This window comes from Myotis nattereri (genome assembly GCF_964212035.1).
Source record: "Myotis nattereri genome assembly, chromosome: 4".
Classification (NCBI taxonomy): domain Eukaryota; kingdom Metazoa; phylum Chordata; class Mammalia; order Chiroptera; family Vespertilionidae; genus Myotis; species Myotis nattereri.
In genome coordinates this window covers 12765013-12780518 of record NC_138079.1, presented here as the reverse complement: position 1 = coordinate 12780518, position 15506 = coordinate 12765013, and the positions used below count along the sequence as shown (strand labels likewise).

The window sequence follows — 15506 nt, the reverse complement described above, 5'->3', positions numbered from 1 at the left end:
GGGTGGGCAGGGCTGTTACCTGGAAGGCAAGTGAAGCCAGTGCCTTAGGGAAGAGGGGTGATGAAGGGGTTCCTAGCTGCCTGTGGCCATGCTAATTTGTCTGATATGCCTTTGCGCTGGTTTCAATTTATGTTTAAAGTTTTGAAGATGTAATTAGAATAGAATATGATGAGTTCGTGTCACTTTGAAACCTATAATTGTATGAATAAGTTTGAATTCCATTAGACATACATGACATATCACAGCTTCTTTTTGTGTGTGATATCAAGACCCTGATTTGTTGCATATTTATGTGTAATTTAGTCAGTTAATTTCTTATGATTGAAATAGCTCCCTTTCATTTTTAGGTTTATCTTGACTTAGCATATGACATTTGGAAATAAAAGAGAAAAGAATAATGATAATGCGAATACATTTACAATTATCCTTTTTATGAACAAAATTACCATAAGAAACCCCTGATATTTTGGAAAAAGATTCTTTGCTTATTTAATTTTTCCCTCAAGGAACAAAACTTTTTTTTTTTTTTTTTTTATAAACTCATCTTTTCCTGGCTGTTAAAAGAATAGAAATATTTCATCCTTAATGGAACTTATTCTTTGTTATCTTGGTATTGATGCTAATGAAGAATTAAATTCTGGCTCACGTAGCCATACTAGTACATCATGTAGAGGAGTTTTTCCAAGCTACTTCTTAAAGGTATAAAACCTTCGTAGAAGTACTGTCAATTTTTTTGTCTCTACTTACTTTAGAACTTGATTTCTAAATACCATTTCCCACTCAGAGGAACCAGGAATGTTTGAGAAATGGCTGATCCCGGGGCTGAGGAAGGGAAGATACAAAAGGCCAGGGCTCAGCACATTTTTGTTGAGCCCGAATGTAAGGAAGTGCTCAAGATATTTGATGGGGGCATGTCCAAAGGAAAGAGCAGCCAACCTGGGATGATTTGAGCACTAGCATAAATGGGATGGTAGTGGATTATCACCCATTGAATGAAGTAATCTGGTTCATCCTACAGTGATAGTGAGCTAGGTAGAAAGAGAGAAGGGAAAGTTGTTTCTTGCAGTAGAAAGTACAATTTCATCTAGAAGAAATGATGGGATTAGCAAATCCATACTTTGCAACCATTATAGCAAACGTTGACTCAGGCCAGAATCATCAGTGAATAGTACATCTTGTGGGGGGTCACCTTGATGAATAATAGGGTATGTACGTCCGCTCAAGGTATTTCCCCACAAATTATTCATTATAAAGGCAAAGTGGTGACCACACTCTGGAGACACCAGATACCATCTCAACTGAGTGGTGACCACCACCCTCAAAGCAGGAGGACCCCCTGGGCATCTCATCTGACTGTGGGGCCCTGAGATGTTCACAGCCCCACTTATGGGTCATTGCCAAGCACTCCCAGGCTGAGTCATCACGAGCAAACGTCAGAGGAACTTGGAGGCCCTGGGAAAATAACTGGCCCATGTTGTAAAGCAGGGGTCCTCAAACTACGGCCCGCGGGCCACATGCAAATACAGATATTGCATTTGTTCTCGTTCTGTTTTTTACTTCAAAATAAGATATGTGCAGTGTGCATAGGAATTTGTTCATAGTTTTTTTTTAAACTATAGTCCGGCCCTCCAACGGTCTGAGGGACAGTGAACTGGCCCCCTGTTTAAAAAGTTTGAGGACCCCTGGTGTAAAGGATGTTATTGTCATGAGATGCAAAGAAACATGGAGGGGCTGTTCAGATTAAAAGAGACAAGGAGCCCTAGCCGGTTTGGCTCAGTGGATAGAGTGTTGGCCTGTGGACTGAAGGGTCCCAGGTTCAATTCTGGTCAAGGGCACATGCCCAGGTTGCAGGCTTGATCCCCAGTAGGGGGCGTGCATGAGGCAGCCGATCAATTATTCTCTCATCATTGATGTTTCTATCTCTCTTCCTCTCTGAAATCAATAAAAATATATTTAAATAAATAAATAAAAGAGACAAAGAAACATTACAGCTAAATGCAATGTGGAATCCCAAACTGGGGGAAAGTCCAAGTTGAGACATTTGACAAAATTGGAATGTTACTATTGGAATTATTTTATTGGAGTATAATGCTAAATTTTCTGAACGTGGTACCTATGCCGGGGGGTATTTTTTAGAAAATATTTTCTTAGAAAACATTGTACTATCCTATATAATAAAAGCCTAATATGCAAATTGTCCCCTCGACTAGGAGTTTGACCGCTCACTGTAATGTGCACTGACCATCAGGGTGTGGTGCGGAACATGGCGGGCGTCAGCAATGCGCTGCGACCTCTCGCCGGCTACCTGGGGGCAAAGGTGATGGGGACAAAGGTACAGTGAGAATGTGGGGTGTCTGCTGAGCTCTCTCTCACTCCCCCTGCTACCCTCCTTTGGGATGCCAGGGCTTGCTCCGGGAAGCCCCTGCGCTCAGGTGCCGGGCGCCCCGCACCCGTGTGGTGTCTTCTGGTGAGCTGGGCCGCAGCTGCTGGGACCGCAGGGGCTGGGTGGGTTCCCCATGGGTTCATGCAGGAGCTGGTCAGGGAGGCCGACTGGGAGAGAGTGCGCTGCCCGCCCAGCTTCGTGTGGCACCACTGGGCAGCCCAGAGGCCCACGCTGCGCTCACCGCATCTCTGCCTGTGAACTCAGGCGCCGTGACTCAGGTGGAGGCGGGGCGTGTGGGGGGGCCCCAGGACCCAGGTGCTGCCTAGGGCCTGCCTAGGGCCCAGAGGTCAGCTGGAACCTGCCCTTCCAAGCCAGGTGCTCATGCTTCGATGGCTGGCCAGGCCTAAGGATCGCATCTGTGCACGAATTTTGTGCTTTGGGCTTCTAGTCAAGGAATAAAGGAGCATGTTGTATGCAACCTATTCTCCAATTAGAAAACATGTTTATGGAGAGGGGAAGAGGGCAAATCTGGTAAAGCAAATGTGACAAATTTTTCTTGCAACTTCTCTGTAAATTTGAAATTATTTCAAAATAAAAAGGAGAGTGAAAAAATATTCTCAGGAGGTGAAGGTGGTAATCTGTTTTTAGGACCTGAAGATAAACTTTAAGTGATTGCTAATTTGCTGATATAATTACAATGTTATTATTTTTAGCAAACAGTAAAATGCATTCTCTACAGGTAGATTGGCAGTACCGTAAGATGAAAAGAGAATTTTACAGTTTATTTGTTATGTTGACTATCAAAAAATCAATTATCAGTATATTTTTAAAACTATAAGCTATTATATTTCAAGTTGGTAGAGTATGTATTTTTATAGTCTTATCATTCTATATTTCCTTGAATCTAGATGCTATTGATTTTAAGATGCATTTTTGCTATTGAGAAAGAAAAAATATTGCCAATTATAATTCTAAGACAATGTCAATGGTAAGTTGTTAAAAATGTGGAAAAATATGTTAAATGGTTGAGACAGAGTAGATTGAAATGTTTAGATAAATAATTTAAATCTACTTCTCATTTTAATGATTGCCACATCATGATTTTAGTTAGAAAACGAGAAATCTATGATACATATCTGCTAAAAATGACATATTTCATAATTGATACTAGAAGATGTCTTTATAACTGTTGTCAATGCGACTTCTGTTTTTTGATGGATTGTTTGATAATGTACTTCTGCCCTGAAGTGGTCTTTATTGCAATTAGAAGTTTTTGCACAGGTATTTTCAGGGACTCAAATACAAAAGGACATTTGAGAATCAATAGTGACTGCCGTTCTCCACAGATGCTGCAGTTGGAGAAGAAACTTGAACTTGAACTTGAGAGTGATGCTAGAGTCATCGCTTGCCGGTTCCCTTTCCCACACTGGACCCCCGCCCAGGTCACCGGAGAGGGGATAGACACTGTGTGGGTTTATGACATGAGTATGTTTAAAGGGAGTGAGAAGAGGCCCTGAAGATTGATGCATTTCCAGTCGGTCATTCGAATATAAAATTTATTGAGAGTCTTTTTCTGTAGTGTTGGTGGTCTTTGATTTTATAGAGACTTATAGCTGTGTGTTTAGCAAAGAGTATATTTTTGTTTGGCATGGCATGAGAAATTATTGTTACTTCCCTTACTTTTTAGAGAAAACAAACAAGTTAAGAATAGCAGGTAGATTTAAAGTTCCCTTTCATGGTATATTTTAAAAAATGTGCTTATAGCTTTTCATGCACTTAGATGTGTGAAAATATGGATAAGTGATAGATGTTGATGGGTGGGAAAGATATGGATAGCTCTTCACATGATAAAGAATATGATTTAATGCCACAGATGAGAGAAAACAATTTTAAAGAGGTACGTATTAGTAAATGTTTGCAGTTTCCTATAACTTTACTCGTACTCAAGATTTGTCTTTCTTCTTTATACATCATGACAAAATTAATTTTATAAGGGATTTAGAGAGACATTTATATTTTATAATATTTATTAGGAATATTTTGTTTCTAGGCTAGTAGATGACTGTATTTTATTGACTCTAAGATGTATATGTATGTGTATACATATTTTAATGTTTCTGAAATTGAGAGGTTTCTTCCAACAGATGGTGTTTTATAGCTGTAATGACAGCATTGTACCTAGTCAACTACCATTGATAGATCTCAGAGTTGATGAAATAGGGTGTTCAGAAAAGATACATGATGCAGTGGAGTGGTTGGCAATGATTTAATAGTAAAATAATGATCATGAGCTTCGGAGGGAGCGGACCTGGGTTCAGATCCTTGCTGGACCCTCAGCAGGAGGCCTTGGACAGTGGCTTAGACTCTCAGTCTTGGTTTCCTGAGTATCCTTGTCATCTACACTAATAAAAGACAAAGATGCTAATTGACCGTACCTTCGCTATGCCCATCAACCAATCAGGAGTATGCAAATTAACTCAACAAAGATGGATGCTAAATTTGCATACTGCAGGCGGGGCAGGACAGTGCAATCCGCTGCCCGTCCGCTGCCATCCGGGCCTCCCGTGTGCAACCCAGGACAGTGGGGCGGGGCAATGTGATCAGCCGCCCACCCTGCCGCCATCCAGGCCTGCCATCTGTGACCCGGGGAGGCGGGGCAGGCACCGCAGGATCAGGCCTGCCATCTGCCACCCGGGAGTGGGCCTAAGCCAGCAGGTGGTTATCTCCCGAGGGGTCCCAGACTGTGAGAGGGCACAGGTCGGGCTGAGGGACATCCCCCCCCCCCACCAGTGCACAAATTTTTGTGCACTGGGCCTCTAGTCTATAATAATAAAAGCGTAATATGCTAATTAGACTGGACGTCCTTCTGGGCGTCCTTCCTTCTGGACAAAGCTGCAGCGGGTGGGGGCTGAGGCAGAGGCAGCATAATTTTGTGCATCGGGCCTCTAGTTGGTATAATGATGTACTGAACAGGAGGCCCAATTTGTAAAACTCATGGCATAAAGTCTTTGGTCTGTACATAGTATTTATTATTAATTTAGATGCTAATGAAAAGCTTATTCACAGAAGGTGTAGATTATTTCTGTTAGTCACTTCTTTATTTTATGAGAGCAGCCATTTATTTAATATTTCTCATTTATGAGAAGAGACTTGACCGATTTAGATAAAGACAAGTTAAGGAAAATCTTTGAATTTGAGTAGACAGGTTTCATATATCTGAAAAATTAATATCGAATGATGGCTCAGCTAATCCCTGCTCATCACAGAAAATAATTGAACTCCCAGCCATACAGCTTGTAACCTAAGTACCAAACTGTCTTAGAGATCTGATAAAGTGAGAAGGTTTGTGTCTTTTACTAAACTGATAAAAATGTGAAAAATTTGATAATTTTGATTTAAATGAGAAGCAACTAGGGACTAATTAATTCATTCAGTAAATGTTATTGAGTGCCTACTGTGTAATCAGCTTTTCCAATTCAATGGTGAATGGACAGACAAAGCCTCTAATCTTATGGAATTTATATTCTGGAAGGGGGAGACAAAGAAATAGGTGAATGAATGTTAGAGTGTGAGAAGTTCTTGCAAAGAAATAGCAGGGTGATAGTACAGGAAGCAACTGTGTGTGTTGTGTGTGAGGGGATGGGATAGTGTGGACATCTGTCAGTGTTTTGGCTGCCACCATCTCTTCCTTTTCCACTAGGCCCTGATTTCCTAATGGAGAACCAATTCTCTGCCATGGTGGTCAGCCCTGTAACTTGGCTGGGCACCCTTGGAGAGGGATGCATTGTAGCTCATTGCCAGGACAGGGTGGTAGGCAGAGCCCGACGTATTCCTGGTGATAGAAGGAGAGGCATAGGTTATATTCAGAGTTGTGTATAATTTGCCACTTTTGGGGTTTCTCCTTCAGTTTCCCAAGAATTAGATGATGCTTGATCCTGCAGCCTCAAAGCACAACAGACCGTTTCATAGAATTATTGTGATTCACGGAATCTGCAAGATCTTTAACTATTTCTTAAAATTGTGTGTTTAAGTAAGAACTGTTCAATAAGGTTTTTCCTGTAGAGGTTATTGTAGCTTCCCTGACTGGCTGGTTTGAATTTTTTATCAGTTACTAGGTTAAGGACATTGGTCAAATTTTGCACATGGCACAGGATAGGGAATGACAGCTACCATGTTTGATGTCAAAAATAGGGTTCAAAAACAAACTGATGAATAAAGTAGATTCAGAGGCATAGAAACATGGAACAGATTGACTAATCTCAGAGGGAAGGGGGTGGGAGGGGTGAGAAGAGATTAACCAAAGATCTTATATACATACATGGATTACCTATGGACACAGACAATAGGGTGGTGAAGACCTGGGGTGGGAGCCGGTGGAGGGGAGTAATGGAGGGAAAAAGGGGGGGCACCTGTAATACTCTCAACAATAAAGATTTAAAAATAAATAAAAATGGAAAGAATAGGGTTCAAAAATATCTGTGCAGATTGAAATGAGGGATAAATACTAATCTGGTAAAATATAAAGTTAAAAAACAAACAAGCAAAAGTAGAAATAAGCTTCGGGCTGATGCAGCCTGACAGGAGCCATGTGAACAGAGACCTGCAGGGTCCAGACACACTCAGGTCAATGACTTGAGCTCATTCCATCTGAATGTGTCTTTCTCCAAAACCATGGCTCCAGGATCGCAACCTAGGTGTGCTAGGTGGGCCTCAGGAGACCCTCGGCCAGACTGGCATTCAGATTCCTTGAAATGCTTAGCTCCCCATGTGCACGTGAAACCAAGTTTAAAAGATGTAAGAAATGAGATTCTTCTACATACACTGTTTACCATTGCTGAGTGACCGGTGTACACCATATCAAGTTATAACCAAACAGAATAGAAAAAATGGAAGATTTCTGACATTTAAACCACATATCCAGGTACCACTCTACCAAAGTACTTTCTCCAGTAGCCAAAGGTCTGAAAGACCTGCTATAAAGACATAGATGTTCTCAGGTCCAGAAGTCTTCTAAGCTTGTGTTACAACCTCAGTTTCCTAGCTTGGGCCCAGCTTAGTGCATTCCAGGGAAGACCTCTAAGTCATTGCTGTGTAGACTACAGGAGTCTACTTACTAGTAACTTTCAACAGACAGACAAGAAGCACCTAGCTTTGTCGTGTGGTGTCCTTTGCTGTTGGGGCCACAGTGTGCCTAGCTCTTCATTAACACGTTGATGTCATCTGGGCCACAGTGGCAAAGTCTACAGGCCTCTGACCCAGGCCACTTGTCCTGGAGCAGGGGATGCCAGCGGGCCTGCCAAAGGAGATGTGCAGACACTGCTCCCTCTTCCTTAGTAACTGAATCCCCAGATTTCAGGCGTCAGGCACCAGTGTATTCAGGGACGGCGGGCCCTGTCGGTTGTTTGGTCCCATCTCTTGGGCATCAGAGTGGGTGATGGGCATGTGACCCAGTTCCTGCCAGTGAGGTTTGAGGGACATCTGCCGGGAGCTTTGGGAAAGGTTTTGTTGCTGATAGAAGGAGCTGCTTGAGGAGTGAGCAGTAACACCCGGAGCAGTAGCAGCCACTTTGCAACCACAGGGGAAAGTGCAGGTGGAAGCCAAGGAGCTGAGGCTGGTGGTGCAGAAAGACGGAAAGACATTGTGTCTGTGACGATGCCACTGAGTTCCTGGACTGACCTGGAGTCTGCGACTTTAAGACATCTTGTTAAGTTGCATAATAAACATGTTGTTTTAAAGCTTCTTTGACTTGGGTGTTGTGTTATTTGCCCCGTGCAGTGGTAGGAGGGTGTGAGGCTGCGTTGGCCGAGGCCCCTGTGAGCCCACGCTCCCTGCCCGGAGAGCACTAGAGAGATAGCACCTGTTGGCCGGGTCAGAGGTGCATCTGGAGTGTTTGAATCATGGAGAGCTCTGGGGGTTGGGACATTTGGAAGTTAATGTCCCAGAGTAGCTCCCGAGTGGTGTTTGGGGAATTGTACCACGTCAAGAGGACCTGGCCTTCACAGCTGGCACAGTCATCCCTGGAGGGCATCCTGTTCTTGGAGATGTGGGCAGGGGTGAGGAACGGCAGGGCCTCAGCTGTTTCCCTGCACCCAGGGAGTTTGATGGGGAGAGATGATTCTCAGGATTAGTAAGGAAGTAGGAAGAGGAGGGGAAGAAGCTACGTTCAGACTGTCCTCGGCAGGTAGGGTTGCCAAGTAGGGAAACTGTGTGGACTGTGTGTTAAGTGTCCCAAAAAACTTGTACATTGAAATCCTCACCTTCCAGTGTGATAGTATTAGGAGGTGGGGCCTTTGGGTGATTAGGTCATGAGGGCAGACCCCTTATCAAGGGATTAGTACCTTTATAGAGACCCCAGAGCCCTCCCTCACCTCTTCCATTGCAGGGATGACACAGGGAGAAGCTGGTCATTGATACGGAAAGCGGGTTCTTTCTGACACTGAATCTGCCAGTGCCAATATGTCCATAACGATGCCTCATCCCCTTCTAAGTGACACTGTCCCACCCAGAGCTCCCTGACTCCTCTTCAGTTGGTGGGGCCTGGGTTGGGCATCTGAGCCAAAGGCAGGCCATAGAGAGGAGGAGTCCATGTTGAGAATTTAAATTGGGGAACAGGAAGATTAGGGACGTCTGGGTGGACTTGTCAGCCCCCCGACTGTGAGAAATAAATGTTGTTTAAGCCCCCCAGTCTGTGGTGCTCTGTCATAGCAGCCAAGCTGACAGAAGCTGGTAATGCAGAAGAGTCACACCCAGCGCTACCCAGACTTGTCCTGGCTCCAGCCAGCACCTCCTGGGCCGGCACTAGGAAAGGCAGTGGAAGGGAGCCAAGCTCCGTGAGGACTCTCCCATGGGCTGGCTGAGCAGGGCGGGTACCTGCCCCCTGATGTGATGCTGGGGCTGGTTGGCTGAGGTGGGGGTGCGGTTGGCACTGTGCTCACAAGGAAAGCCTTTCTGGGAGGGTCTCCACTTTGCCACCCCATCCTGGCTCAGCTAACATGGATGATATAAGAAACTAGGAATAAAGGAATGGATGAAGCCATGATAGCAGAAATGAATTCTAGGTGGTAAAGGCCCTGAAATCATACCCTAAGAGGCACAGTTAAAGAGGCTGTGGATGTTTGCCTGGAGGAGAGAATGATTGAAGGAGTCAGGACAGATGCTTTCCAGTAGTCGGAGGGTTGCCAAGCAGAACAGTGGATCATGAGCATGACCGTGTGCCCTGTTCCCATCCTCAGGGAGGAGGCACTGTCTTCATTTTCTTTTTTTGAAATAAGGAGGGTTGTCACCTTGCTCAGTCCCATTCACACTGGAGCACAGGGTATACTACACTCACCTGCTTCCCTGCAATTAGACCTGCTCTGACCGGCTCTGGGTGTAAACTCTGCCATTGGGTGGGTGCTAAAGCAGCGGTTCTCAACCTTTGGGTCGCGACCCCTTTGGTAGTCAAACGACCCTTTCACAGGGTCCTGCATATCAAATATTTACATTACAATTCATAACAGTAGCAACATTACAGTTATGAAGTAGCAACGAAAATAATTTTATGGTTGGGTCACAACATGAGGAACTGTATTTAAAGGGCCAGAAGGTTGAGAACCGCTGTGCTAAAGGGACACGCAGTTTAAGCTCAATCTTAAGTGCAGTCTTAATCAAGTCATTTAAAGTTAGGATGCATTGCCTCAGCATGGTGAGCTCCTTCCTGGAGATGCTGGAGCAGAGGCTGGGCAGCCACTTGGTGGGGATGTTGTAGAAGGGATCCGTCTGCAAGCAGGTGCAGAGTCCTAAATGACCTGAGCTTTCCCACCCGAGCAGGCCCGCCTGCCTGCGTCCTTTCAGCCGACCTCTGAGTCTGGGAGGCATCAGAGTTGTCTTCAGCAGTAAAGTGTTTGACTCCAACAGAACGTAGCATCCCCCGCACAGGAGGAAGCTGTGGCCGCTGCTGACTCTGAAACTGCAAAGCAAAGCACAGGCACCCCTTGTTTTATTGCACTTCGATTGGTTGTGCTTCACAGATGTGTTTTTTACAATTTGAAGGCAAGACCCTCGACCAGCAAAAAGGTGACGACTCACTTTATTGGGAGACTTTATCGCGGTGGTCTGGAACTGATCCCACATTTCCGAGGTGTCGTCGGAACGCTGGGGAAGCCGATGAATGAAGACAAGCTGTATCTAAACTCCAGCGAAGAGGGGTGAATGCTCGGAGAAGAAAGTTGGAATATATAAAGCCCCAGAGGGCTTTGCTAGAGAGAAGCCCCAGTACTGATTAGAACCAGGGACTGTTCTTAAAGCCCTGGGAGAAATATGCCTCATCCCTTTCTAAGTGACACTGTCCCACCCAGAGCTCCCTGACTCCTCTTCAGTTGGTGGGGCCTGGGTTGGGCATCTGAGCCAAAGGCAGGCCATAGAGAGGAGGTGACGAGTCCATCTTGAGAATTTAAATTGGGGAACAGGAAGGTTGGGGACGTCTGGGTGGAAGTTAAGGTCACGAAGCTGAGGTCAGAGGAACTTGGAGGGCTGTGAGAGACAAGAGAATAGCAATCAGGTTTCTCTCTGGGTCAGGGTTCAGTCCAGAGAGCAGGCCAGTCCTGGGGGGTGGGACCCTGCCAGGGGCCCACCCTCACCCACTGCCAGCAGGACCAAAGGACCAGGGCAGCAGGAGCAGAGCTGTCACTGTCCCTAGAATATCTCAGCCCGCCTCCACATCACATTGTGTTCAGTGTCATGTTCCTTGAAGAACTCCATTTAGGAAATAGGTTATTTTATGACATATGCAAATATTACTTGTCATAACAGGTATTCAACACAAGGAACTTATTATCCCCAAAGATAGTGTGGGCTGTATATTTAAATGGAAAAATGGATATTTATATAAACGTAGGGAAATCTCCATCTAAATCACACAACACAGTTCCTGTGCTCAGATAGAAAACTTCAGTCATCTGAGAGTCTCTTAGGCAGAACAGCTTCTTCCTTTAGAGTGAAGTGTTCCTGTAATGATGGCATAGTTATATTGGAATGGGCACACTTGTGACCTAATGGACTGATGAAAATTGAACATGAAAAAAATCACATAACTTTTATAGGTAAGGGAAATTTAATGTCTTATTTTTTCTAATTTAATATTATGGTGTGAACGGTATCTAAGGAGGATTGCTAAAACAATAGCTCAACTAGGGGCACATATAGTACACGGAGAAAAGGACCATATGAGGAACACAGCAAGAAGGTAGCCATCTGGTCATTCAGAAAAACTAAGAGGAGAAAGAATGGAAATTTTTCCTTCTCCCACTGATGGGAGGTTGAATATAAGGAAGTCCTGAATCATGTGACTCCTGAAGTTATGGAATCATCTGGCCACAACCAAGTGAGATCTTGCAGGCCTGCAGAGGATGGCAGAGCAAGAGAGAGAGTCTCTGAGTTCTTGACCATGGCAGTTATTCACTGGTTCATCTTTGGTCTTCTTGTCATATCAGATAATCAATTTCCAAAAAACCAAACCAAACAAATAACAATACCTCGATCAGTAGGTTTAATTCAAGGATGGTAGGGAGTAATCAAGCTAGTTTTCTTCTCTAATATTGTTGTGTAAAAAATTGGGTAGCAAAATTATTATTTTTAAAATATATTTTTATTGATTTCAGAGAGGAAAGGAGAGAGAGATATAGAAACATCAATGATGAGAGAGAATCATTGATTGGCTGCCTCTTGCACACCCTCTACTGGGGATCAAGCCCGAAACCCAGGCATGTGCCCTTGACTGGAATTGAACCTGCCACTCTTTAGTCTGCAGGCTGATGCTCTATCCAGTGAGCCAAACCAGCTAGAGCACAAAATTATCAGTACTAATAAAAGGGTAATATGCTAATTAGACCAGATAGACCAGACGTCTTCTGGATGTTCTTCTGGACAAAGCTATGGCAGGGGCTGAGGCAGAGGCAGAGGCAGTTAGGGGCATCAGGCAGGCAGGCAGAGGTGGTTAGGGGCAATCAGGCAGGCAGGCAGAGGGGTTAAGGACAATCAGGCAGGCAGGCAGAGGGGTTAGGGGTGATCAGGCAGGCAGACAGGTGAGCGGTTAGGAGCCAGCAGTCCTGCATTGCAGGGATCGGGCCTAAACTGGCAGTTGCACATCCCCTGAGGGGTCCCAGATTGGAGAGGGTGCAGGCTGGGCTGAGAGACACCCCCCATGCACAAATTTCATGCACTGGGCCTCTAGTTTTTTTATAAGAATGAATCCTGCCCGACCCATGTGGCTTAGTGGTTGAGCATTGACCTATGAACCAGGAGGTAATGGTTTGATTCCCCAGTCAGGGCACATGCCTGGATTGTGGGCTCAATCCCCAGTAGAAGGCATGCAGGAGGCAGCCAATCAATGATTCTTTTTCATCATTGATATTTCCATCTCTCTCTCCCTTCCTCTCTGAGGTCAATATAATCAATAAAAATATATTTAAGAAAAAAAAAGAATGAATCCTAATGTCAGAATGAAAAAATAGTTTTACTGATTTCAGAGAGGAGGGAGAGGGAGAGAGAGGTAGAAACATTACTAATGAGAGCCAATCATTGATTAGCTGCCTCCTGCATGCCCCATACTGGGGATGGAGCCCACAGCCTGGGCATGTACCCTGACTGGAATTGAACCATGACCTTCTGCTTCATAGGTCGATGCTCAACCACTAGCCACGCCAATTGGGCTAATGTCAGAATAATTTAATAAACCTTATGTATATCCCAAACTTTGTGGATACATTTGAGTGGAAAGATCTTACTAGTATGGGGTTTGCTAGCTTTGTAGTGTTGTTGGTGGGGAACATGACAGCTGAAGAAGAGATTGTGTCAAAAGGCATTAGGCTAAATGCCAGTAGAGCACAGCTGGCAGTCAGCGAAGTTGTAAGGCAGGTGAACTTTCTACTCTTTTTGCAATCTTCTCTTTTTTGCTCCCCGTTTCCCCCTCTATGGACCCTTTATCATTTGCTCACATGGCCTTTTCCCCACAGGTCCACTCATCTTTGATTTAAGTGTTACATTACATTTGCCATTTTCAAGGGCATTTGCATTTTGTTAAGGAACACTTTAATATGAATTTTAATTTTAGTGAGACGGAAAGATATGGGTTTGTAATGGGGAAATGTCAGATTGCTTGTTTTCCCCTGGCCCTTACCCCAGTCCAAACTACCCAACTGGCATATCTGTGACAGTTCAGAAAGGCAAATTGTGGTCATCATAGTTTCCCTTGGCCTGAAAGTGTTAAATCTGAGTGGAAATGCATAGTCCAGAAACTATGATAATAAGGCTAGTTCTCATGTGTTGACTGTCTATCACGTTGGAGGTCTTTTACAGACATTATTTTTAATGTTTCTATCAGTTCTGCAGTGTAGATGTGATATTTGTGGGGAAGCTCTCCTGCTCTGGACCTGATCCCATCTATCCAGTTAGAGCAGATGTTAGCAACATCTGAATAACTCTGAAGCTTGGGTCCCATGCCTCTTTGAATCAGAGTAACTCTTTTTTGTAGGCACAGAGTGGTCTCCGAGTTAGAAGCATCAGCCTGAGAGGAGAGTAAGGCAACAGATTTTCCAGGATTTTATTCTGCCAACCCAGAAGTGGGTAGATGAAATCATATCTTCTAGCAAGCAGAACTGAATTACCACCTGTCTTTTAGGTTTATCCTACCTAACGGTAGGTTAGGGAAAACGTAAGATCTATGTTGGAAAATAAGCAGTTATCCCTGGCAGGTGTTACTGAGTGGTTAGGGCATTGGCCTGCACACTGAGGGGTTGCAGGTTCGATTGCCAGTCAAGAGCACATACCTGGGTTGTGGTTTGCTCCCTGCCTCTGGTTGAGGTGTGTGCCAGAGGCAACCAATTGATGTGTTTCTCTCACATCAATGTTTCTTTCCTTCTCTCTCTCTCTCTCTCTCTCTCTCTCTCTCTCTCTCTCTCTCTTCTCTCTCTCCTCTCTCTGAAAGGCAATGGGGAAAAAATAAGCAGTTTGTTAAAGTATACATCTGTGTTAGTTTGCTCAGGCTGCCATAGCAAAATACTGCATATTGTGTGGCTTAAACAACAGAAATTTAAGTCTCATAGTCTGGAGGCTGGAGGTCCAAGATCAAGGTGTCAGCAGGTCTGGTTTCTCCTGAGGCCTCTCTCCTTGGCTTGCAGATGACTGCTTTCTCCCTATGTCCCTACATGGACTTTCCTCTGTGCAGTTCTGTGTCCTAATCTCTTCTTATAAGGACACCAGTCCTATTGGATTAGGGGCTCATCCATATGACCCCATTTGACCTTAATCACCTCTTTAAAGGCCCCATCTCTACATACAGTTACATTCTAAGGTACTGGGGATTGGGGCTTCAACATAGAAATTTTGGAAGGACTATTCAGTCCATAAGAACATCTTACAGAATTGTCTTTACAAGTGAAAAATGGGCCGAGCCTCAATGTGCATTAGTCGAGGCTAGTTAAGCACATTTTGGTGGCTCTGTATGGAACAGCTGTGAAAAAGACTGCAGAGTGACTCGTGCCAGTGCATGTGTGATTTCCAGACAGACGCTCTGCTGTGACATATTCTGCAACAATGCACCGTAAGCATAACTGGCTTTATGGAAAGGATGGCTAATTCACTCAGAATGGGAGCAACCTTGAACCACAGCATTGATGGGAACAGTTACTGGTACCTGGAGATTACTTGAACAGTTCAGACAAGCAGCTCTGTGGTGCTCCCTGAGGGGATAGTAATAAAATGACAGAGCATGAGAAGGCTGGTTTGGGGGATCCACAGAATGCAGATGGGCACTGGAGCCCTTCTACCCTGTTGCAAGCCCAGGACTGTGCATATCCTGCCAGAAATGACCTGTGAATACATGAGAAACCAGTAATAGCCTTTGCCTCTAGGGAGGGAAAGTGAGGATTGAGATGTGTGGTGAGAGGAATGCATCTCTCATTATTTATTTATTTATTTACTTACTTACTTATTTATTTATTTATTTATTTATTTATTTATTTATTTATTTATATTTTTATTGATTTCAGAGAGGAAGGGAGAGGGAGAGAGAGAGAGATAGAAACACCAGTGATGAGAGAGAATCATTGATCGGCTGCCCCCTGCACACCACACACTGGGAATTGAA

General features: G+C 44.4%; 1 protein-coding gene across 2 annotated transcripts in view; it reads left to right on the top strand.

Moving 5' to 3' along the window:
* Window positions 1–15506, top strand: part of ATPSCKMT (ATP synthase c subunit lysine N-methyltransferase) — a 121642-nt gene that overhangs the window by 11468 nt on the left and 94668 nt on the right. Inside the window, exon 5 of one of the 2 annotated variants that reach the window (XM_081089418.1) lies at window positions 3730–3953. The exons of the other annotated variant lie outside the window; for it this stretch is intronic. Coding sequence (XP_080945544.1) covers window positions 3730–3900 — 171 coding nt within the window. The 3' untranslated portion in view covers window positions 3901–3953. Of the gene's footprint in view, window positions 1–3729; window positions 3954–15506 lie in introns of those variants that run through there. 2 annotated transcript variants of the gene reach the window in all.